The 22,799-nt window shown below is 45.7% G+C and overlaps 1 protein-coding gene across 1 annotated transcript; it reads left to right on the plus strand.

Annotated features, from left to right (window-relative positions):
- Positions 1-9,134: 9,134 nt before the first annotated feature.
- On the plus strand, positions 9,135-18,097 carry LOC145359028 (G-protein coupled receptor 39-like). The gene is made up of 2 exons (XM_080213382.1): positions 9,135-9,846; positions 17,736-18,097. The coding sequence occupies exons 1-2, from the start codon at positions 9,135-9,137 to the stop codon at positions 18,095-18,097; spliced, it is 1,074 nt and encodes a 357-aa protein (XP_080069508.1).
- Positions 18,098-22,799: the final 4,702 nt, after the last annotated feature.

Raw genomic sequence — 22,799 nt, forward strand, 5'->3', positions numbered from 1 at the left:
TGGGGAATCTGGGTTCAAATCCCACCAGAGCAGTTAGTGGAATTTGAATTCAATAAAAAATATCTGGAATTAAGAATTTACCGATGACCATGAAATCATTGTCGATTGTTGGAAAAACCCATCTGGTTCACTAATGTCCTTTAGGGAAGGAAATCTGCTGTCCTTACTTGATCTGGCCTATATGTGAGTCCAGACACACAGCAATGTTGTTGACTCTCAACTGCCGTCCGCTGAGGATGGGCAATAAATGCTGGCCAGCCAGTGATGCCCATGTCCCGCGAATGAATTTTAAAAAATCATATGATGCTGCCTTTGAACATTTTGTTTTTTGTTACAGTGACCCCCGAAGGGATTTTCAATTAGTTAAATGTGTTATGTTTGTTTTCTGAAAGAACATAAAGAGAAGTAGGAATGGGGCTGATTAGCTCAGCTGGTTAGCTAGTTAATGTGTAGACTAAATTAACACACCCAGCATGGGGTTCAACCCCTGGAGCTCTGGTACCTCTCTGCACGTTCTCTGCACATTCTCCCCGTGTCTGTGTGGGTTTCCTATGGGTGCTCCGGTTTCCTCCCACAGTCCAAGGACATGCTGGTTAGGTGCGTTGGCCATGCTAAATTCTCCCTCAGTGTATCTGAACTGATACGTATAAGATGATGAATGGGATGGATAGAATAGAGGTGGAGAGACTCTTCCCGCTCAGAAAGGACAGTAGGACTAGGGGGCACAGCCTCAAAAGAAAGGGGGGGTGCGGTTTAGAACGGAGTTGAGGAGGAACTTCTTCACTCAAAGGGTGGTGAATCTCTGGAATTCTCTGCCCGTTGAAGTGGTGGAGGCTGCCTCGCTAAATATTTTTAAGACACGGGTTGATGGGTTTTTGATAAGAGAGGGGATTAAGGGTTATGGGGAGAGGGTGGGAATGTGGAACTGAGCCACAACAGATCAGCCATGATCTTATTGAATGGCGGGGCAGGCTCGAGGGGCTAGATGGCCTACTCCTGCTCCTATTTCTTATGTTCTTATGTTCTTATGATACCGGAGTGTGGCGACTGGAGGATTTTCACATTAACTTCTTTGCAATGTGAATGTGAGCCTACTTGTGACAATAATAAATAAACTTTAAAACAATTTGTTGAATGATTAGAATCAGGGATGCTGACAAGGTGAGGATTAGAGGGGTGTTAGTATCTTGGGGGATTGTGGGATTGGAGGAGACAGAAAGAAGTCAGAGCCCATGGAGGGATTTGAAAACAAGAATCACTGGATCCATGTTGAGTTTGTCAGATTGGACTTTTCCCTTGATTTACAAGGAGTCTACAGACAGGAACAAGCTAACGATATAATGAGCAGATAGTCTGAAACTTAATCATGCTGGTTCAGGGATAAATATCATCTTGGAAACTGAGGAGAAATCTCCTTTAAAAAGTGCAATGGGATTTTTTACATCCAGTCAGGGGACAGGTGGGGCTTTAGTTTAACATGTCACATCTGGCAGTGCGACACTCGCTCAGTACAGCACTGGAGAGTCACCTCAATGTGGCAGCTGAACCCAACAAGCTTGGGACTCCAACGGGGTGAGACGGACTGGGTCCACACAATGTCAACGTTCAACAATTAGATTGGATAGTTAGATGAAGGAAAAGAAGTTGTAGAAACATAGCAACAAAGTCAGTAAATGTGATCAGGACCATTTACTCACATGAAAAGCAAACACTACCACAGACTGGCTGGGACAAATGTTGCAACTTCTTTATATAACAATTGGCTTCAGTGTTCTTGGCTTAGAAATGAAGAGAAATCGGCAATATTTACACTCCCAATCGCTAGCCAAAGGAATATGCTGGAACAGATCTGAGTTTCAATGAGTTGTGACAAAGAATCCTTCCTGAAAAATGAACCAGCAAACTGCCGATGGCTCCATCTGTGCTGTAAACCCTCAGATCCTGCCAACCCATCTTCTGCTTTGGAGTTATTGACGGACAGGTTGTGTGATTCCGGATCCTTCTGTTTCCATTTCAGTTCCTCTTTTCTGCATTTGTTTCTTTTCATTCTCCATGTGCATGAACACAAGGTGAGAATACCTGATTTGATTGAGATTCCGTTGCCAAGTTCGAATACTCTCTGACACTAACTGTTTTGGTTTATACTCTGGAAAGGTACAGTAAGAAGTCTCGCAACACCAGGTTAAAATCCAACAGGTTTATTTGGTAGCACAAGCTTTTGGAGTGCCGCTCCTTCATCAGGTGAGTGAAGAGTTCTGTGCATATATATAGACACAGACTCAATTTACAAGATAATGGTTGGAATGTGAGTCTTAACAGGTAATCAAGTCTTTATAGGTACAGACAATGTGAGTGGAGAGAGGGTTAAGCACAGGTTAAAGAGATGTGAATTGTCTCAAGCCAGGATAGTTAGTGAGATTTTGCAAGCCCAGGCAAGTCGTGGGGGTTACAGATAGTGTGACATGAACCCAAGATCCCGGTTGAGGCCGTCCTCATGTGTGCAGAACTTGGCTATCAGTTTTTGTTCAGCAGTTCTGTGTTGTCGTGTGGCGTGAAGGTCACCTTAGAGAACACTTACCCAAAGATCAGAGGCTGAATGCCCGTGAACGTTGAAGTGTTTCCAACAGGAAGGGTGATTGTCGAGTAGTGTCCATTCATCTGTAGCATCTGCAAGGTCTCGCCAATGTACCAAGCCTCAGGACATCCTTTCCTGCAGTGTATCAGGTAGACAATGTTGGCCGAGTCACAAGAGTGACTGATATTCTGGAAAGATGCTGGATTGCTGCCACTCAGTATCACTCATGGAACCATTAGCCCAGTTTGAGTTAGCACCTCAACAACAACAACCTGCATTTGTGAAGCACCTTTAAAGTGGGAAACTATTCCAAGGTGCTCCACAGGAATACGACCATGCTAAATGTGACCCTGAAGAGATATATGGAGTGGTGGTCAAAAGTGGTCTCAGAGGAGGGAGGAATGGAGAAGTTTATGGAGGGAATTCTGGAGCTTAGAGACAGGCAGGTGAAGGCATTAATGGGACAATAAAACAATGCCGAGATCCTGGAGACTGGAGGCAATTATAGAGCCAGGGAAGGGCACTGGACTGGGAGCTCATGTAGGGTAGCATGCACAGGGGTAATCGGCAAATAGGATTTGGTACAGCTTTCCATACAGGCAGCTGAGCCTGAGATGAAGTCATGTTTAAGGAGAGCACAGGGTGGGAGGTGAACCAGCAGAGATAGGGAGTTAGGGATGAATATCAGTAGAGCCCCTCCCTCATTGCAGCTTCACTGTGACCACAGCTTTGTAGTTTGATTAGAGTTTGTCTTATGAACAAATAATGTGAACTAATGTATCAACAATTGTGAAGTACTGTGATGTAGAAGGAACAGACATGAGGGTTCTGTATGTCGGGTTATAGAGTTCGTAGCACATTCAATCCATTTTTGACACACAGTCTATAATTTCTCTCACTATTATTCGTGCTGCAATTTAATGATCCGAGATCGAGTTAAAATTAATGTAGATCATAAAATACAAGAAGCTGCCTATCGTTTTCCCAGTGCTAAGAGCTCTTCAGAGTAGTCTCCTCACAGACTAAAATAACACCATTTCTCAAAGATCTACAACTTCCTGACAAAATCACTGGACCCAACTTCTGGTGATTCATGTTCAGTGTCAGGGGGAGCAGCCTATTAACCTTCACCAAAACATTTACCAGACAGATCTTGTGCAACTGACGTCATTATTTTACAACGGAGATAAGCCAGACCAAAAATGCAAAAAGAAATTCATTCTTCAGATTCCATTTTGAAGATTTATCATAGAATGATAGAATCGTAGAATCTCTACGCACATAAAGATGAACACGCCCCTGACTACATCAATGGAGATGCAAAAATGGTCAAGAGCTTCAAGTTTTTAGGTGTCCAGATCACCAACAACCTGTCCTGGCTCCCCCATGCCGACTCTATAGTTAAGAAAGCCCACCAACGCCACTACCTTCTCAGCAGACTAAGGAAATTTGGCATGTCAGCTACAACTCTCATCAACTTCTATAGATGCACCATATAAAGCATTCTTTCCGGTTGTATCACAGCTTGGTATGGCTCTCACTCTGCCCAAGAATGCAAGAAACTACAAAAGGTTGTGAATGTAGCCCAATCCATCATGCAAACCAGCCTCCCATTCCATTGATTCTGTCTACACTTCCCGCTGACTCGGCAAAGCAGCCAGCATAATTAAGGACCCCACGCACGCCATTCTCTCTTCCACCTTCTTCTGTCGGGAAAAAGATACAAAAGTCTGAGGTCACGTACCAACTGACTCAAGAACAGCTTCTTCCCTGCTGCTGTCAGACTTACCTTGCAATAAGTTGATCTTTCTCTACACACTAGCGCAGACTGTAATACCACATTCTGCACTCTCTCCTTCTCTATGAATGGTATGTTTTGTCTGTATAGCTCGCAAGAAACAATACTTCTCACTGTATGTTAATACATGTGACAATAATAAATCAAATCAAATCAAAAAGGAGGTCATTTGGCCCATCAAGCCTGCACTGACTCTCTAACAGATCATCCCACCCAGATCCTATCCCCATAACTCCACATATTTACCATGGCTAATCCACCCAACATACACATCTTTGGACACCAAGGGGTAATTTAGCATGGCCAATCCATCTAACCCACACATCTTTGGACTGTGGCAGGAAATCGGAGAACCCAGAGGAAACCCATGCAGACACGGGAGAATGTGCAGATTCCACACAGACAGTGACCTGAGACTGGAATTGAACCCGGGTCCCTGGTGCTGGCAGGCAACAGTGCACATTTTCAGTGAACCTGAATGGAAGGAATTGCTGAGATTGCTGGCACTCACATGAGAGGCCTCACAGAATCAGGAATTATCCGACATGAATTAAAGGCGGGAATTTATTTTGATGAGGTTCTACTGGAATAGCAGGCATTCCTCGTCAACCAACATCACGAGAAAAATCGTATCTGGTCATTTACCCCATTGCTGTGTATGCAAGCTTGCTTTGAGCAGATTGTTTGCTGTGTTTAGCACACTGCTGCACTCACACATTAATACTGCTCGGAAACCACCACCCAAACCTGGTAGATATCAACCTCTGTGAAGTCATGAAGGTTATTTCTGGAACATTGAGACCAACACAACTCAAACAGTTTCCTGTGTTCATATTGAGCTTCCTCCTGTCCACAGGGAAAACATCCTAGAATCATAGAATCAAAGAACGACATCAGCCGACAGATAATGCATTCATGGGGCATGGGTGTCGCTGGCTGGCCAGCATTTATTGCCCATCCCTAGTTGCCTGTGGGCAGTTGAGGGTCAATCACATTGCTGTAGCTCTGGAGTCACATGTAGGCCAGACCGGGTAAGGATGGCAGATTTCATCCCCTAAAGTATGAAAGTGAACCAGATGGGTTTATCCTACAATCATAAAACCATAAGACATAGGAGCAGAATTAGGCCACTCGGCCCATCAAGTCTACTTCTCCATTCAATCATGGCTGATATTTTTCTCATCCCATTCTTCTGCCTTTGCCCCATAATCCCTGATCCCTTTATTAATCAAGAACCTATCTGTCTATGACTTAAAGACACTCAGTGACCTGGTCTCCAAAGCCTTCTGCAGCAAAGAGTTCCACAGATTCACCACTTCCTGGCTGAAGAAATTCCTCCTCATCTCTGTTTTAAAGGATCGTCCCTTTAGCCTGAGGTTGTGCCCTCTGGTTCTAGTTTTTCCTACTAGTGGAAACATCCTCTCCATGCCCACTCTATCCAGGCCTCGCAGTATCCTGTAAGTTTCAATAAGATTCCCCTGCATCCTTCTAAACTCCAACGAGTACAGACCCAGAGTCCTCAACTGTTCCTCATACGACAAGCTCTTCATTCCAAGAATCATTCTTGTGAACCTCCTCTGGGTCATTTCCAAGGCCAGTACATCCTTTCTTAGATATGGGACCCAAAACTGCTTACAGTACTCCAAATGGGGTCTGACCAGAGCATTATACAGCTGACAATAGTTTCAAGGTCATCAGTAGATTCTTAATTCCAGATATTTTTTGTTGAATTGAAATTAGACCAGTGCTGTGGCGGGATTCGAACACAGATCCCCAGAACATTAGCTGAGTTTCCGGATCAATAGTCTAGTGATAATACCATTAAGTTAAATCTTCCCCCTTGAGGATCTGCATTGGACACAGGGTGTCAGGAAAACGCACGCGCTCACCTAAAATCGTAATTCCACCGAAACACATTCCACACCCTACAAACAGCCTCAATTCTCAACCCCACATTGAGTACAACCATCACCAACCACCAGCTGGGAACTGACACAAGTGGACAAGTATTAGGTATTAATTTTTAACCATCGACTGTCTGTGCATTGGGAAACATGTATGTTGGATCTGTATTTATTTTGTGAATATGGACATAGAACAGGCCCCGTGAGCCAGCCCAAGCTAAAATAATTCACGCACGGGCACCTTCCACCTCTGGAAATGAAGCCTGGGACCTGGAAATCAGGACCTGCTTGGATAACCTCAACAGCGACAGATTGGAACGGCGTAATATCAAAGCAAAATACTGCACATGCTGGAATCTGAAAGAGAAAATACTGGAAAATCTCAGCAGGTCTGACAACATCTGTGGGGAGAGAAACGAGCAATGTTTCAAGTCTAGTTGACCCTTCATCAGAGCCCTTCCTCAGCTCTAGACTCAAACTGTTGACACATTCCTCTCCCTACAGATAAGATCAGAATGATATGTACTGCTCTCGTTAATAAAAGCTATATACGGCAGATGCTGCAAACCTGAAATAAAACAGAAAACGCTGGATAAACAGTTAATGTTTCAAGTCCGTGTGAGCTTTCTACAGAATTGAAGAGGAACAGGAATGTAATGGATCATATATACTTGGAGAGCAGGGAAGGGGGCAGAATGGAAGGTCGGGGACAGGTCAGAGCTAAGGAGAGGTTGACAAAGTTGTCATGGACACCAGGCAAAGGGGGTGTTAAAGGGCAGGGGTGCAAATAGCAGCATAAAGGTAAGCTAGCAGAATGTGTTAATAGGAGAGCAAAGGTCAGTGCTCAGCAGAAACAAAACAGAAAAACAAGTGACAGATGGCTCTGTGGGAGAGGGGTGGGTTTTATTGGGGTGAGATAAAGAAACAGAAAAATAAAAAGTGTGATGGGGGGCTGGGGAGTCAAGATGGAGAGGGGAGTTGTTGATCTCGGTGTTGCGGTTGAGAAGGCTGCCTAATGGGAAGATGAGATGTTGTCCTCCCAGTTTGCGTTGAACATCACTGGAGCATTGCAGCTGGAGGCCGGGCACGAGGGCAAGGTGCTGAGTTAAAATCCCAAACAGCTGGAGGGTTGGGTCACACTTGTGAACAGAGTGAAGATGTTCCACAAAGCAGTCACAATGCAGACAGTGCTGCACTCCTTTAGGAGGTTAAATTGGTGATAATAACGACACAGACTGAGCACCTTAGAAGCAGAACAGAAGGAGGCCATTCAGCCCATCCTCTCTGTACCAGCTGTGGCAAACAGCTGTCCGATTCAACCCACTGCCCTGCTCTTTCGCCAGGAACCTGCAATAGTTTCTCCTTTCAAGTATTTACCCAATTCCTTTTTGAATGTTATCCCTGAGTTTGTTTGCATCGCCCTCATTAGCGGAAATTCAACCTCATTTTCCTTGTTCATTTTAACTCAGGCTTGGAGAGGATGGAAGTCTCAGCCTCTGCACAACATCCAACATGGTTTAAATGATCATTTCTTTTTTATCAATGAATGATTGAAAGTGGCAATAAATCCAACAACTAAAAAGAACAGAAATGGCTAACATACACACTAACATATAGACTAATATATTCACTTTTATATCCGGAAATATAAAGGTAAAGTTGCCATAGTCCCAGGTAACCATCAGCTGTGACAGGTGGTGATTTAACCTGAGGATCACCACACCTCAGGCAAGAGGTAAGATTGAGAAGGTAACTGAACCCAGGCTGTTGGTGTTGCTTTGCATAACTAACCCACCATCCAGCCAACTGATACTAATATACACTAATATATACCATCATATATACCATAATATGTACAGTAACATATATACCATCATATATACCATCATATATACAGTAACATATATACCATCATATATATACTAATATATACCATCATATATACACTAATATATACCATAATATATACAGTAACATATATACCATCATATATATACTAATATATACCATCATATATACACTAATATATACCATAGTATATACACTGATATATACAGCAACATATATTAATATATACAGTAACATATAAATGCATACTGTAATATAAATTCTAACATATACAGTAAGATATACACTAATATATACAATAATATATGATATGTACACATTTGGGATTAAAAAGGAAACTTCGCAGGAAAAATGCTGGAAATGTGGAAATTCTGGGATATCCAGTGGAAGAGCCGGGACCTTCTCCAAATCCCCACCCTGTCCCATCCTCTCCCACTCTCTCCCGCCCCTCCCACCCTCTCCCATCCTCTCTCTGCCTCCCTCCGCTTCCCGGCTCCGTTTAGACTGCGGGTGGCTCAGAGAGAGAGAGTGAACAGCCTGAGTCTGAGAGAGAGGGAGAGAGCTGTGCTCGGGAGAGGGATCAGGAGCAGGGATCCGCGGGGCACAGAGAGAGTCAGAGATCCCCATCGATTCAGAGATCTGGAGGGACAGTGATCCAGAGAGATCGCCTGGGATCTGCGGAGTGAGGGAGAGAGATTGACCAAGAGAGCCCAGGACACCTTCCCGGGAATGAGATCCCGAGAGAGGGAGAGAGAAATCTAGAGCCCTGGGTTTAACCCCATTCAAATCCCCCTGGGAATATCAGTGGGAGAGTCAGTGATTGGGAGAGACTCACAAAACTGGCTGAAGATCAGGAAGAATTGAATCCTTCCTGGAATTTCAAATCCCCAAGCTGCCAGTGGGATTGAACCTGCCACCTGTGAGAGGCTGGTGAAGGATGAACACTACAGGAGAGAGAGAGTGGATTCCAGGGAATGCTTCTCCTGGCTTCATCCTCATGCCCCTCGGGATGAAGGTGGCCACCTCAGTTGTCTATGGCACAATCTGCATCACCGGGGTGATTGGGAATCTGCTGGTCATCTGGATTTTGAGAAGTAAAACCTTCAAACAGAACCTGAGCCAGCACATGGTTAGCATGGCTTGTTCTGATCTCTTGATCCTAACCCTGGCTCTGCCCATTGAGTTGTACAGCATCATCTGGTGCCCATTCCCCTGGTCACTGGGGGCTGCTGGCTGCAAAGCTTTCTACTTGCTCTGGGAAGTCTGTAGCTATGCCACCATATTCAATGTCCTGACATTTAGTTTCCAACGTTATCTGGCTATCTGCCACCCAATGAAGGCCAAGCTTGCCACCACATCCAGAACCAAGAGGCTAATTGGGTTGGTTTGGGGATTGGCGGCTATCACAGGGCTTCCTGTTGCCTTCACAGTGGGTGTTGAAGATGCCTGGGAACCCTTCAGGTCAGGAGCTGAGGAGACCTTACCAGCTCTCTACATCTGCACCAATATCTCTGGGAGCAAGGTGATCTTTGACCTGGTAATTTATATCTCCTTCATCTTCTACGTTCTGGTCCTCCTCCTGCTCACGTTTACCTGTGGACTGATGATTAAAACCCTCCTCAAAGACAGACCTGTGTCCCTCGCACTCCAAAAGACAAACTCCACTGAAAAGGTCCTGCCAAAGTTTAAAGAGATGAGGAGGCAAAATGTGGTAATGCTGGGTGAGTATTGTGCAGAGAGATGTTTGACTTGAGGTATTCCTCACAATGAGGGTTGTGTGAAAAGTGTGAACGTCAGCAAGTAGTTAATTCAACTGGTTCCTTAGAAATTTGAGAGAATGAGATTAATTGTGGCAAATGGTTAAACAACAACAGCAATTTGCATTAATATAGCGCCATTATCATCATATGTATCAAGGTGCTTCATAGGAGCATTATCAGACTCCATTCAACACCGAGTTACATAAAGAGCTGAACTTTATTGACCCTAATTTACACGCCCCCCTCTCCCCGCACAGGAAGCCAGGTTAGATGGATTGGCCATGCTAAATTGTCCCTTAGCATCAGGGGGTTTAGGAGGGTAAATATATGGGGTTATGGGGATAGGACCAGGGTGGAATTGTTGTCAGTGCAAGAATGATGGGCCGAATGGCCTCCTTCTGCGCTGTAGCTTCCATGATTCTATGAAATTAAGGTCAATTTCCATCACACCACTAAGCTGTCCACTCCCGAGCTCTGTTCTATACTGTTGAAACTACCAGTCTGTCCAGCAAACTTAAAGTAAAGAAGGCAAATGGTATATTGACCTTCATAGTGAGAGAATTTGAGTATAGGGATGTTTTACTGCAATTGTGTAGGGCATTGGTAAAGCCACACCTGGAGTATTGTGTGCAGTTTTGGTGTCCTTATCTGAGGAAGGATGCCTTTGCCATAGAGAGAGTACAATGAAGGTTTACCAGGCTGATTCCTGGGATGGCAGGTCTGTCATATGAGGAGAGACTAAGTCAGTTGGATTATATTCACTGGAGTTTACCAGAGAGGGGATCTCACAGAACCTTATAAAACTCTAACAGGGTTAGAGAGGGTAGATTCAGAAAGAATGTTCCTACTGATGGGATAGTTACAGAGAAAGGGAAGGGGAGAACTAGAGCAAAGAGCTTGGTGAAAGGGATGAGTTTTAAGATGTGTCTTAGGATAGAACGGGAGAGGGATTGGGAAATTTAGAGAAGGAATTCCAAAAGTCCAGTTGCCACGGGTAGAGTGACTATCATTGGGATGTTCAAGGGGACAGAATTGAAGGAGTGATTTATTATTGCCTCATCTATTAGTTTACAGCGAAAAGAATTATTTCTTGCACGCTGTACAGACAAAATGTACCATTCATAGAAAAGGGAAGGAGAGAGTGCAGAATGTACAGTGTTACAGTCATAGCTCGGGTGAAGAGAAAGATCAACTTAATGCGAGTTGGGTCCATTCAAAAGTTTGATGGCAGCAGGGGAGAAGCTGTTCTTGAGTCGGTTGGTACGTGACCTCAGACTTTTGCATCTTTTTCATGATGGAAGAAGGTGGAAAAGAGTCCTGGGGTGCATGGGGTCCTTAATTATGCTGGCTGCTTTTCCGATCAGTGGGAAGTGTAGACAATGTCATTGGATAGGAGGCTGGTTTGGTTGATGGATTGGGCTACATTCAAGATCTTCTGTAGTTTCTTGCGGTCTTGGGCAGAGCAGAAGCCATCCCAAGCTGTGATATAACCAGAAAGAATGCTTTCTATGGTGCATCTGTAAAAGTTGGTAAGAGTCGTAGTGGACATGCCAAATTTCCTTAGTCTTCTGAGAAAGTAAAGGAGTTGGTGGGTTTTCTTAACTATAGTGTTGGCATAGTGTGGGGGGACCAGGACAGATTGTTGGTGACCTGGACACCTAAAAACTTGAAGTTCTCAACCATTTCTATTTAGTCCACAGTGAAGTAAAAGGGGTATGTTCTTCACTACGCTTCCTGAAGTCGATGACAATCTCTTTCATTTTATTGAGATTGAGGGAGAGATTATTGTCACCGCACCAGATTCTCTCTCTCTTTCCTGTACTTTATCTCATCATTGTTTGAGATCCAGCCCACTACGGTGGTGTCATTGGCAAACTTGAACATGGAGTTGGAGAGGAATTTGGCCACACATATATAAGGAGTATAGTAGGGGGCTGAGAACACAACCCTGTGGGGCGCCGGTGTTGAGGGTGATCGTGGAGAAGGTGTTGTTGCCTGTCCTTACTGATTGTGTTCAGTGGGTTATGAAGTCTATGATCGAGTCGCAGTGGGAGGAGCCAAGCCCCAGAGTTTGAGATAAGTTTCATAGAAAGAATGGTGTTGAAAGCTGAACTGTCGTCAGTAAATAGGAGTCTAACATAGATGTCTTTGCTATCTAGGTGTTCCAGGGTTGAGTGCAGGGCCAGGGAGATGGCGTCTGCTGTGGACTTGTTGTGGTGATAGGTGAACTGTAATGGATCCAGACAGTCTGGGAGGCAGGAATTGATTCATGTCATGAGAAAACTTTTGAAGCATTTCATTTTGATGGATGTCAGAGCCGATAGACGATAGTCATCAAGGCACGGTGCCTGGCTTTTCCTTAGTACCGGGTTAATATCATCTTCTTGAAGCAGATAGGGACCTCAGATTGTTGTAAAGAGAGATAAAGATATCTGCGAACATTCCCGCCAGCTGGTCAGTGCAGGATCTGAGTGCTCGGCTGGGTGTCCAATCCAGTCCGGTCACTTTCTGTGGGTTGACCTTTGAGAAATCTGCTCTGACATCTGCAGTGGTGACCCCAGATACAGGTTCATTCAGGGCTTCCAGGGTGAAGGGCCCACTCTCACTGGACTCTTGCCACTTTTGACAATCTGGATCCCCCACCCCCACCCCAGCCAGGCTGTTTGAGGATGGGTGGTAGGGCACTGTGTGGCTGTGCCTTACTCTGTTCATACTCATGAAGGTCTGAGTCATGATGACCTCATCCATCTTCAGAGGAGAAGGTGGAGAGTTGGGAAGTAGCAAGAGGCTCAAGGCATCCACGTTGACTATATATCTCCCTGGACAGTGTTCTAGGGTATTTTCATAGTTACCTAATAGCAGAGCCCAGCGTTGGATCTGTGCCGTTGTGATGGGAAGACTCACCTTGTCTTCCTTGATGAGGCCCAAGAGAGGCTTGTGATTGGTTACTCTGATTAAATACCGGCTGTGGTTGTACTGGTGGAACCTTCTCACCGTGAACACCAGGGACAAGACTTCTTTTTAGATCTCGGCAGACAGAATCCACCAGTGTTCGCAACGCGCATGTGATTGGATGTTATTTCCCATTCTCTTGGTGTGATCATACCGCTCCTATCCAATAGGGGGACGTGTCACAGGTTACAATGAATGGTCTCGGGGCTAGTACACTGGTTGACAGCAGTTGTTGTTTACAAAGGATTTCTCTTGTGACATTTGCCACGACCATTTCTGATTTTCTTTGAACAGTCGGGGTGACACCAGCGACAAGTTCAGTTTGTATTTTCTGTCGTAATTTATGACACTTCGGAATGTTTTCCCTTGAAGTTGGAGCCCCTTTTCTGGCCTCCACCTTCTCTCCGATGGGGTGTAATCCCTCCTTGTCGACTCAGTACCCGAGCGACATTACCTCATTGGCCAGGAACACACACTTTTGCTTTTTAAAATCGGACACCAGCATCAGAAAAAAGCCGTAACCCTCTCCTCCAAACTCCCCAAATATTCCTTTGCTGGAGCTCTTGAGAATAAAACATCACCCAGATTGTCTGTCACTCTGGGCAACCCTTGAAGGAAGTTCTCTGCCATCCTTTGCAAAGTGGCACAAGGCAAACACACCCCAAAGGACAAGCGAGAATACTCACACAGTCCTTTGTGAGTATTGATGGTGACAAACTCCCTGGATGATACCTCAGGCTCCAGTTGGAGGTAGGCGTGGGTCATGTCTAACTTGGAAAATATGTGACCCTCCCCCTGCCCCCAGCCAGTTTGGCGTCAAAGTTTTCAATGTGTAGCACAGGGTATCTGTCTCAGTGGGAGACTCCGGTCACCATCAATTTATCCGCCGGAATTCTACTGCCACGGAATAGGAGCGGGCGAGGGGCAGACAATGGGAAGGTCCGTTGACCTTGGGCGGGATTTTCCGGTCTCGGGTCGAGCGAGGCCGTAAACCCCCGCCCGTAATCTCCACAGAGACGGACCAAGCTGTCAGGTTTTAAAACTGGAATTACTGGGTATGTGTTGCCAAGTTCCTCTAGACATTCCAACTTTGACATGCTGATAGTGCCTTGAAGTATTTGGGTCGGGCCTCTGTGTCCACATAGATCTTAGCCCTAGTGCCCTTAATCTTCCCAAGGCCTTCTTGGAATACTTCAGGATCATTCCCAATAGCTTTGTACAGACTGCCTGTGTCCACTTTAAAGATCTGTTGCCAATCCAGCTGGATTTTCCGTAGCCAGTCCCTTCCCAAAGGGCTGGGCCTTGGTCCTTGCACCACCATTAGGGGCAGTGGGAGTATCTGTTGCCCGTGTGTAACTGGGGTTCCAGTGGTCCCAATAATACACAGGCGCTCCCAGTGTACGTGGCCAATCCAGCCTTGATGTCCCAGTGGCTCAAAGCCCAATCAGAATCACCTAAAGGTTTGCTCTGCAATAATAGAAAGAGCAGCTTCTGTCCCTGCCTTGCTCCCAATTACCGAGCAGGTAAATCAGAGGATAAGTTAAAACGTGACGGCTAAAATATGATGGCTGAAGTATAGCAAATCTCATCTCTGTAAACATCATATTTACAAACGTAAAGGAAATTTACACCATATATTAAACTCTGATTATCAGTGTTGGCACGTTCACCTCTGACTCGGGATGGGGTCGGTTTATTTCCCACCACATTAACTTTAGCACAAACTCTGGACCAACAGTGCAGAATTGAGGGAGCACGTTGAGTGGGATCTTGCTGTGCACAAATTAGCCACTGCAATTCCTAAATTATAGCAGCGACTACACTTCAAAACTAATTCGTTGGCTGCAAAGTGTCTTGATTGTGAGGTTTTTGAACGGCACTATATAAATGCAAGTTGCATCACAATAAATGGTCAGCCTCCTGTGTCATTGCTGCCTGAGTTTATATGGAATGAATGGGTATTGATTCAGGCTGAGGGAAGTTACAGAGAGTAACTTTTGGGGTAATAGCACCATCTTCTGGAGAAATGGGAATTTGCAGCTTTTGCTATCACAATCCTGCTGCCTATTGATTTGAGTGGACTGTGAGAGCACAGCTAAGATTGTTACAGCTGCATATAGTCACACTTCTGTCTGAGCTGCAGTTGAGATGATTGAGTATTTTTTGTGTCAATTAGAGACCACACAGCTAGATGTGACAGGGATTGATTCTGGCATCGTCCACTCATAGAATCCTCCAGTGCAGAAGGAGACCAAAATAAAAGCAAATTACTGCAGATGCTGGAATCTGAAACCAAAAGAGAAAACGCTGGAAAATCTCAGCAGGACTGGCAGCATCTGTAAGGAGAGAAAAGAGCTGACATTCTGAGTCCAGATGATCCTTTGTCAAAATTAAAAGGCTTAGAAAGTGGGAGATATTTATACTGCAGGATGAGGGAATGGAAGGCGAGTCATAGCCACAGAAACAAGGGGAAAGGCTGCTAATGGCAGCCCATAGAGAGAATGGAAGGTGTGAATGGCCAAACGGCAGAGAAGCTGAAATCAGAGGGTAAACTGTGATAGATGAAGATGTGGGGGGGAGAGGGAGGCCATTTGGTCCACTGAGTCTGCACTGACCATAATCCCACCCAGGTCCTTTCCACATAACACCAAGCATTTACCCTAGCTAGCCCCCCCTGACACTAAGGGGCAATTTACCATGGCCAATCCACCTAACCCGCACATTGTTGGACTGTGGGAGGAAACCTATGCTGATGTGGGGAGAATGTGCAGAATCCGCACAGACAGTGACCTAGAGCCAGGATTTAAACCCAGGTCCCTGGCACTGTGAGGCAGCCATGCTAACCACAGTGCCACTGTGCCATCCTATCTCTCTGCATGTTGATGTAGAAATAATCCTGCTTCTACTGGGAGAAATTTCTATAGTTTTGCCATGAGTTCTATTTACTGCTGTTTGGTTTATTAATAGACACTTTTTATTGTTTGCTGAGAAAACAGACTTGACTGAGTAAAAAGGCTGTAAACTATACTGCCCTCTGTACTTTGCACACTACCTCCCTCCCATACAGGGATGGTAACACTAACTCTGGCTTTATATACACAAGTTGATCTCCTGTGACATTGCCCAAGGTGTGTGAAGTGGGTTAGAGGGTTGAGAATAGTTGGAGCAGAGCACAGGGGTGCCATTCAAGCCCCTGTTTAAAATTATAGTCGGGTGAAGGTGGGGGTCCAACAGCAGAAACCACACAGAGTGAACAGCACATCCAGAAATTATGGCTAAATTTCTCAGCCAAAGCTCACTAAATATAAGGTCTCCAGCTTTATCTGTGTAAAGCCAACACGGTGGCACAGTGGTTAGCACTGCTGCCTCACAGTGCCAGCGAATTGGGTTCAATTCCTGGCTTGGGTCACTGTCTGTGTGGAGTTTGCACATTCTCCCCGTGTCCACGTGGGTTTCCTCTGGGTCCTCCGGTTTCCTCCCACAGTCCGAAAGACGTGCTGTTTAGAACATAAGAACATAAGAACATAAGAAATAGGAGCAGGAGTAGGCCATCCAGCCCTTCGAGCCTGCCCCGCCGTTCAATAAGATCATGGCTGATCTGTCGCTGCTCAGTTCCACTTTCCCGCCCTCTCCCCATAACCCTTAATCCCCTCTCCTATCAAAAACCCATCAACCCGCGTCTTAAAAATATTTAGCGAGGCAGCCTCCACCACTTCAACGGGCAGAGAATTCCAGAGATTCACCACCCTTTGAGTGAAGAAGTTCCTCCTCAACTCTGTTCTAAACCGCCCCCCTTTTATTTTGAGGCTGTGCCCCCTAGTCCTACTGTCTTTTTTGAGCGGGAAGAGTCTCTCCACCTCTATCCTATCCATCCCATTCATCATCTTATACGTCTCAATGAGATCTCCTCTCATTCTTCTAAACTCTAACGAGTACAAGCCCAGTTTATTCAGCCTCTCCTCATAGCTCAACCCCCTCAACTCCGGTATCAGCCTAGTAAACCTCCTCTGCACTCCCTCCAAGGCCAAAATATCTTTGCGCAGGTGCGGCGCCCAAAAATGCACACAGTACTCCAGTTGCGGCCTCACCAATGCCCTATACAGCCGCAGCAAGACCTCCCTACTTTTATATTCAATCCCCCTCGCGATGAAGGCCAGCATCCCATTCGCCTTCCTGACCACCTGCTGCACCTGCAGGCTGGGTTTTTGCGACTCATGCACAAGGACCCCGAGGTCCCTCTGCACCGTCGCCTGCTGCAGTTTTTCGCCATGCTAAATTCTCCCTCAGTGTACCCAAACAGGCGCCGGAGTGTGGCAACTAGGGAATTTTCACAGTAACTTACTTGCAATGTTAATGGAAGCCTACTTGTGATATTAATAAATAATTTAGCTGCAGACGGCAAGTGGCTGTCCTAACACAACTCAGGACAGCTGCAGCTTTCACAACGTCAGCCTAGCTTGGAGTTCAGGTAGTTTCACCTCATAGCTGATCATTGCGAGGTGTTAAATGAGATTCAGGGCAAGGGTCTTCAACTTTCCCTCCCTCCCAATGGGAAAATATCTGGGAAAATCTGTAGGGTATTTTTTCAGGGCATTCTCATTGGGTGAGGATTCAAATGCCAAAGATATTGGCCAGAATCTTACAGCCCCCGCCTGCCACGGGGATCAGAGTGGATGAAGGATGGAGCTTGGAAAGGTCCATTGACTTTGGGTGGGATTTTATGGTTTCGGGATGAGTGAGGCTGTTTAAACTCCTGCCTATTGTCTCTCCAACCCTGTGAGAGAGACCATGAATACTGAGCCACTGCCGTTCTATGATTGTCTCCCCCACAGGAAGAGTAAGTTGAGTCTCTCAGGTTTGCTGTGCTGAGCTGTTAAAGTATGTTCTTTTCTGTTCAGGATGTATTGTTGCTGCCTTAGCCATTTGTTGGCTCCCGTTCCAGGCGAGACGTCTAATGACAGCCGTGAGATCCAAAACCCAGTGGACAGAATATTACTACAGGTCCTACCTGGCCATGCAGCCTGTTACCAATACCTTCTATTACCTCAGCTCTGCAATCAACCCTTTACTTTACAACGTGACCTCGAAACAGTTCCGCAAGGTGTTTGTACAAGTCCTCAGAGATTGCTGCCAGTCCAACTCAGTCCCATCAAAGCACGAGAGGGGCTCACAGTTCTGTCTGAAACAAGAGTCCACTTCATTAAATGGGAGACCTTCCTTATCCAAGATTGAAGAGCTGAAGACTCCCCTCACTCTCTAATTCCCCTGTTTACTCGTGTGTGAGGTAAAGATATTCCAGTTTATTCAAAACATATATAAAAGTTTTGGAATTTTGAGGGAATCTTGTGTCCAAATCACACCAAGGACCCAATGCTGTCTTATGAAAGTAGCCAATTTTGAATGTTCAGAGTGAATCTTTGATACTGGCTGCTGCACCTGACTGGAATGGTGTGTCGCAAAAGACCAGATTCAGCAATTTACCAGAGTTAAAATGGATTTCTGATTGATGGATGGTTTTGAGGTGGTTTACAGAGTGAGGTGAGCATGGGAACAGCTTTCACTTTGTTCTGCTCCTGACCTGAACCATGACATTGTGGGTTGCACAGTAGCACAGTGGTTAGCACTGCTGCCTCACAGTACCAGGGACACGGGTTCGATTCCTGGCTTGGGTCACTGTCTGTGTGGAGTTTGCGCATTCCCCCCATGTCTGCGTGGGTTTCCTCTGGATGCTCCTGTTTTCTCATGTCTAAAAGACATGCTGGTTAGATGCATTGATCCAAACAGGCACCAGAGTGTGGCGACCAGAGGAATTTCACAGTAACTTCATTACAGTGTTAATGTAAGCCTTACTTGTGACTATCTAATGAGCTTTATTTTGAGGCTCTGTCTACACAGTATCCTGGTAAAGGTTCCAGGCTGCTATAGTGTGATTTAACCCCATTTCCTCAGGATCTTCAACCAGTTTGCAAAATCAGCCTGGCGCTATTCAAGTTCAAAATTAAAAAGGCTAAATGACTCACAGCATCTGGGTGTCACCAGCGAGGTCAGCATTCATTGTCCATCTCTAACTACCCTTCAGAAGGTGAATCACCTTCTTGAACCACTGCAGTCCATGTGGTGTAAGTGCATCCATAGTGCTGTTAGGGAGGGAGCTCCAGGATTATGATCCAGCGACAATGAAGGAACGACCGCTATATTTCCAAGTCCATTGTCAATTGTCAGTAAAACTCATCTAATTCACTAACGTCCTTTAGGGAAGGAAATTTGCTGTCCTTACCTGGTTTGGCCTACATGTGACTCTAGAGACACAGCAATGTGGTTGACTCTCAACTGCCCTCTGAAATAGCCAAGCAAGCCACTCAGTTCAAGGGCAATTGGGGATGGACAATAAATGCTGGTCAGTCTCCAGTGCCCATGTTCCAAGAATGAATGAAGAACAGTCAGGATGGTGAGTGACTCGGAGGGGAACTTGCAGGTGGTGGTGTTCCCAGGTATCTGCTGCCCTTGTCTTGTTAGATGGTAAATGTTGCAGGTTTGTGAAAGTAAGTTATTTGTTAATATTTTTTCTTTCCTGTTCCAGGTCTGTGCGATCGACAGGCAGAGTCCCTGCTTCAAGGTGCCTGAGTTTTACTGGGTTCGGCTGTACTGATTGCTCTGATGTTTCTGTCTTGTCTCCATCCTCTGGTCCCGATGCTGTGCCCAATCTCTTGTGCCTTCAATATGTGCTTGTTGCTTCAAAATGGTTACAGGTACAAAGGGATTCATCCAACAGTATTTATTAAAGATTGTCTGCTGCATCTCTGAACCTCCTGATAGGTCAGTAGAGGAAAGCTCCACCTTCTGTTGGACTGAGGCATAGTAACCAGAAGCTTCTTGTAATAACCCAGGAATCCTGACTTGAAATTGTCTGCACTATTCTCACACTCATTTCTACAGAATGCAAAGTAGAACCACTACCTTTGTCTACACACACACATAGTCCCTGCCTGGGACTAACATTCAGCAGGCCCAGTCCTGGGCCTGCCTTATAAAAGACTCGGGTGATAAATTCCAGCTAGACAGACAACAGACTGTTACCAGGGGATCTCTTACTCCCCACAGGGAGATCAATCGGTGATTCCCCATGGACCGCGTGGCTGGTATCTCATTTCCAGAATGTGATACCCACGCTGCAATGAGTTGGCTGATATCCACGTCAGCTGCAGATTAGTGAGTAGCAGGCCCAGCCTTTGTGTTAGTGGGTCATGGATTCAAGTCCCACTCCAAATATTTGAGCACAAAATGTCGGTTTGTATTTCCAGTGCGTTACTGAGTGAGTGCTGCATTGTCTCTGGTGCTGACCATCAAATTAGACATTAAACTGAGATCCTGTCTGCTCCCCCAGTTCGATATTAAATATCCCGTGGTACTTTGCAAAGGAGAGCAGAGGTATTCTCCCCTGTGTCCTGGTCAATAGGAACATTGCTGTTTGTGGGAGCTTACTCTGGGCAAATTGGTTGCCGTGTTCCCTCCATACAGTGGCTGAGAAGGTGCTTTGGGAAATACGGAGGTCATGAGCAGGTTGTGGAAATGCAAATTCTTCCTTTCCCACCAATCGTGCGCTGGCTCGCAGGCAAGCAGCCAGCGTTCCCACACCACATTACAGCTGGGACAAGTGTGGGTAGGAGAGATCACCTACCTGTCCTCCCACATGGTCCAAGTTCCTGCACAGTCACTAGGGAGAAAGGAGTAAGTTTCTCCAGTGCCCCCCCCCCCCCCCACCAACTTCGCCCACCCTCCGTTAGGGAGAAGGTTTCTCCAGCTCCCCTCTGTTAGCTGTATCCCAGGGAGATTCTGAAGCTTCAGGAAGTAGAAGAAGAAATTGGTCAGACCATTAAACAGCTGGACTGCACTGTTCTCACACTGACTGATTTCTCACCAGTGAATCTTCAGCTGTAACACTCCCTGGTTGTTAGTTTAAAACAAAACTCAACATGTTGTCACGAGCCAGCAAGATTATCTACCCAGATAATTCCAAAACCCCTCACTACTGTCTGAGGAAGCAGGAAGGTGTTTAACTGCAGCGTGTTATCTGTTTGTCCATCTGTTGATTAGTTTAGTTTGATTCATTCGTCAGTCTCTGGGCAAAAGGAGCAGAGAGAATAATGAGGTAACACTGTGTGCAGCTGCTGTGACTTTAGCTTATATCAATACCTCATCTCACCTTCACTTGGCAAATGTCATGGCTCAGTGCATTTCTATCCCATACAGAACAACAGCAACCTGCATTCACACAGCACCTTTAATGAGGTAAAATGTCACAGTGCACTTTCCAGTTATTAAACAAATTTGATATACAGAGGAATATCCAATTGGATGACCAAAAACTTGGTCAGAAAGGTAGGGTTTAGGGAGCATCTGGGGAGGCGATGGCCTGGTAGTATTATCGCTAGACTATTAATCCAGAAACTCAACTAATATTCCGGGGAACCTGGGTTCAAATCCCATAGAGGGTGGAATTTCAATTCAATAAAAAATATCTGGAATTAAAAATCTACTGATGACTGTGAAAACATTGTCAATTGTTGGAAAAACCCATTTGGTTCAGTAATGTCCTTTACGGAAGGAAATCTGCCGTCCTTACCTGGTCTGGCCTACGTGTGACTCCAGACCCACAGCAATGTGGTTAAGTCACAACTGCTTCTGAAATGGCCTGGAAAGCCACTCAGTTGTTCAAGAAGGCAGCTCATCATCACCTTCTCAACAGCAACTAAGGATGGGCAATAAATGATGGCCCAGCCAGCAACACCCATGTGCCATAAATTAATAAAAGAAATCTTAAAAGGGAAGAGGTAGTAGAGTGACACAGAGGCTTAGGGAGGGAATTCTTGAGTATAGGACCCAGACAGGTCAAAGTACAGACTGTCAATCATGGAGTGGTTTACTCAGAGATGCTGAAGAAACCAGAATTGGGAGAGATCAGAAATCTCGGAGAGTTGGCTGGCTGGAGGGATTAACAGAGGTAGGGGTGAGATGGTGACAGGACTTGCAAACGATTTTGAAATTGTCGCATTGGTTAACCTGTGGCTAATATATTTCATCGAGTACAGCAGTGATGGGTGAATGGGATTCAGAACAGGTTAGGATATGGGCAACAGAATTTTGGATATCAGGTTTGTAGATGGTAAAATGTGGGAGATCAGAGAATCACAGAATCATACAGTGCAGGATAGGCTCTTTGGCCCATCGAGTCTGCACCGACACATTAGAAACATCTGTACTCCTGCCCAATCCCATTTACTAGCACTTGGCCCATAGCCCTGAATGCTATGATGTGCCAAGTGCTCATCCAGGTATCCCCCCTCCACCACCCTCCCAGGCAGCGCGTTCCAGACCGTCACTACCTTCTGGGCAAAAAGGTTTTTCCTCACATCCCCCCGAAATCACCTGCCCCTCGCCTTGAACCTATGTCCCCTCATGACTGACCCCATAACTAAGGGGGAACAGCTGCTCCTTATCCACTCTGTCCATGTCTCTCGTAATCTTGGACACCTCAATCAGGTCGCCTCTCAGTCTTCTCTGCTCCAACGCAAACGACTCAAGCCCACCCAACCTCTCTTCATAATTTAACTGCTCCACCTCAGGCAGCATCCTGGTGAATCTCCTCTGCATCACGTCCAGTGCAATCACATCCTTCCCATAATGTGGCGACCAGAACTGTACCCTGGTGGTGGCCTCCCCAAAGTTCCATACAACTCCAACGTGACTTCCCTGCTTTTGTAAACCGTGCCTCGATTGATAAAGGCAAGTGAACCACATGTCTTTATCACCACCCGACAAACATGCTCTTCCACTTTCAGAGATCTGTGGTGAGAGATGGGCATTGGAAGGGTCAAGTCCTGAGACGTAGTTTGGGCAGATGTTACTGCTCATTTTCAAAACCAGCAACTGATCCATCCCGAGGCTAGCAACACTTCAAATAG

Source organism: Carcharhinus amblyrhynchos, chromosome 27 (genome assembly GCF_965287045.1).
Source record: "Carcharhinus amblyrhynchos chromosome 27, sCarAmb.v2.hapA, whole genome shotgun sequence".
Taxonomy (NCBI): Eukaryota; Metazoa; Chordata; class Chondrichthyes; order Carcharhiniformes; family Carcharhinidae; genus Carcharhinus; species Carcharhinus amblyrhynchos.